The sequence below is a fragment of the Vigna umbellata genome, chromosome 3 (assembly GCF_029865625.1).
Source record: "Vigna umbellata cultivar VRB3 chromosome 3, Vumbellata_1.0, whole genome shotgun sequence".
In the NCBI taxonomy this organism is placed as follows: domain Eukaryota; kingdom Viridiplantae; phylum Streptophyta; class Magnoliopsida; order Fabales; family Fabaceae; genus Vigna; species Vigna umbellata.
In genome coordinates, this window is record NC_142167.1 from 48,330,793 (window position 1) to 48,333,649 (window position 2,857).

The window sequence follows — 2,857 nt, forward strand, 5'->3', positions numbered from 1 at the left end:
TCCATAATGTCTTCCTATCTCTTAACGCTCTTCTGTTTCAATGCAAAAATTTTGAATAAAGCTTTGTTCCATATTGATATACATAGACTAAGAGAACACAACATAACATACAATAAAGTATGTTCTTAAGCGTTTAGGCATTGTACATGAATCGACATTTAGGCATAGTCTGTTTGAGTAACATTTAGCGTTTAGGATATCTTTTATATATAATATTTATTGTATTTTTCTTAGACATTTATTTTATAAACACTATTTCGTAAGACACTTTTGTTAAACTTCAAAACAAGATTTGCTTAGACAATCTTGTCTTAATAGTTATATGTGGATATCATAACCATGATTTGACATAAAGTTTATTGGTCACCCTTTTGCTGGAAGGTTAAATCCCATTGAACAATAATTTCTTATTGATATGCTTAAGAGTAAAATGAAGCCTGTAATATTCTACTGATTCTGAAAGAAAATAATGATTATAATGTGACAACAATCAAACAAATATATAATGCAAGATATATATACAAAAAATCATTGAGAGGGTTGAGAACTAAATTGCAAAAGCTGATGATGAGGTTGAATCGTGATAAATACATCCATTGGAGTAGATGTGTCAACAAACTTGAGTTGGTAAGTGACCTTTTTTGGACACATTCTAATGGAGTTAAATTGTAGAATGCATTTAAAGTTGTTTTGTTGTTGGATACGACATACAAAAGCAACAAATATTGGTTGCCATTACTTGATATAGTTGAAGTCACATCTACAGGGTTGACTTTCTTAGTTGCCTTTGTACTTTATCAAGTAAAATATGCTTTTGGTCCCTTAATGTGAAAATTAAAATTAGTCCATTTTCAAAACTTTTGCCCAATTTAATCCTCAACTTTAAAAATGTGTTGATTTAGTTATTTTAACCAAAATTTGTTAAATTTATTTAATTTATCAGACGTGTTTCATGATAAGATTTGAGTTGTTTATATTGTTTAATGTATTTTTACTTCAATATTAGTTAGGAAACATGTTTGAAACGTCCAATAAACTTAACTATCTATACATTTTTAAAATTAGAAAACTAAATTGGATCAAAATGTTTTAGAGAAATTAATTTCGATTTTCACATTAATGAACAAAAACATATTTAGTTCCTGTAAGAAACAATAACATTTTTTAAATAATAAAAAATGCAATTAAGTGAAGTTAATGCAAACCATTCTACTAATGAAACAATTTATTTTATTACAAAATCAGTAAAGAATAATTAAGAAAGATAAAAATGATAGTTGATGAATACAATTTAATGATTAATGGAGTTAGAATCCAACAGAAAAGTTAACAAAAACTCCAAACAAGAGAATGGCAAGACCAGTGAAGTTGATGAGATTGGATTCACGGTGATGAGGCTTCAGCAGTCCTAAATTAGTTAAGAAACTGGTCTTCTCCATCAACCCTGTTTCAGCAGCACACACTGCCATGAACATGAGTGCTCTTCCACCAACTTTGTGCCATGGAAGCACCTTTGCTCTTGTTGAGTCTGATGCTGCTTGAAGCATGAACACAACCAAACCAAAAACCCACTGCAAACAATCATTAAGCATCCACACTCAATTTTCATCATCCAACTCCTCTCAAATTTTCAGAATATATATAATATATATGTGTGATTGGTGTTAAACTTACCTGGAGTCCAAACAAGCAAAAGGTGGCAATGCCAATCCATGAATGGAGGCTATAAAGGTTTGGAATATGACGCATATCATGGAACTTGAAAACAGCACTTAACCCAATAATGCCAAGAACTAGGGCAACCAAATGCAGTGTCATATGAACAAACTTTCTTGTTTTCCTTTGACTTGGTACGGTTTGGAATGCCAAAATAGCTGTATTCAATTCAATCAATCAACATCGAGAACAATTTTACTATTAGATAATAATGTTCAAGTTCTTGATTTGGAGATACCTTCACCAGCAAGAAAGATGAAGCCGTACATCAGAAATGGGTGAACCTGCATATATGTGATAAATGGAAGATTCCAGACTAATAATTCATGAAGAAATTTATATAAGAAATTAAGACATTATTTCTAAATTAAAAAAAAAAACTATGAATTCTTATACTCATATATTGTTCATTTTATTCATTTTTATTCAGTAAAACTTCTAATTTATTTCGAATTTTTAATAGTTAAAACCTAATAAATTCAACGGAAATAAACAAAATTTCAAATTATAACTAAAATTATGAAAGACCCACCAAATAATTTAACCTAATTATGATATCGAAAATGGTAAATGGGATAGAGAGGAAGCCATATTACATTGAAGACACGTAATCCATTGTTTGAATCATACTCAATTCCTTCACGATAATGCAACAACCAGATGAGCAAGAGGATGAAGGCTATGATGCCAAACAAGTGTGCCAAATAACTCATCTTTTCCTCTCACACTGTTATGTTGCTATAGTGTGCCTCATTCTTATATAGAATTTCCTGAGTTTTTGTTATAAAACCAAGAGCAAGAAGAGGAAGCATTGCTTGTGTTCTTAGTTTAGGAATTTGGAACAAAGAGACTTGGGAATTTAGCAAGCATCTTCTTTATGTTGCATACTATAGGCATATGTTCTTACTTCTTAATTGGTATATTTTATAAACACGAATCCAAGCCACACCGTTGGATTGGAATTTTTTTTACTTTTTAAATAGTTATATTATTAAAACGAAATAGTTATACCAATGGAAGCAAAGAAAAGAAATGACAACATGGAACTTACTCCTTCAGAAAAAAGTTAATTGGTGTTTCACGTTGTTGGATTTTCTTAGTTCACCTTCGAATATCAGATAACAGGGTTTCCGATATTTGT

At 30.3% G+C, this 2,857-nt stretch overlaps 1 protein-coding gene across 1 annotated transcript; it reads right to left on the bottom strand.

Annotated features, from left to right (window-relative positions):
* Positions 1-1,178: 1,178 nt before the first annotated feature.
* LOC124835842 (putative transmembrane ascorbate ferrireductase 3) lies at positions 1,179-2,453 on the bottom strand. Its single transcript, XM_088110664.1, has 4 exons — positions 2,313-2,453; positions 1,955-2,000; positions 1,675-1,874; positions 1,179-1,571 (listed from the first exon to the last, which is right to left on the bottom strand). The coding sequence occupies exons 1-4, from the start codon at positions 2,427-2,429 to the stop codon at positions 1,308-1,310; spliced, it is 627 nt and encodes a 208-aa protein (XP_087966790.1). The 5' UTR covers positions 2,430-2,453; the 3' UTR covers positions 1,179-1,307.
* Positions 2,454-2,857: the final 404 nt, after the last annotated feature.

What these genes read in the sequence shown, in the direction of transcription:
- LOC124835842 (XM_088110664.1), bottom strand. Translation starts at nt 2,429, where the DNA reads ATGAGTTATTTGGCACACTTGTTTGGCATCATAGCCTTCATCCTCTTG. An exon ending in ATGGATTACGTGTCTTCAAT is followed by an intron (nt 2,001 to 2,312) that starts GTAATATGGCTT and finishes ACATATATGCAG; the next exon opens with GTTCACCCATTTCTGATGTA. An exon ending in TTTGCTTGTTTGGACTCCAG is followed by an intron (nt 1,572 to 1,674) that starts GTAAGTTTAACA and finishes GATTGTTTGCAG; the next exon opens with TGGGTTTTTGGTTTGGTTGT.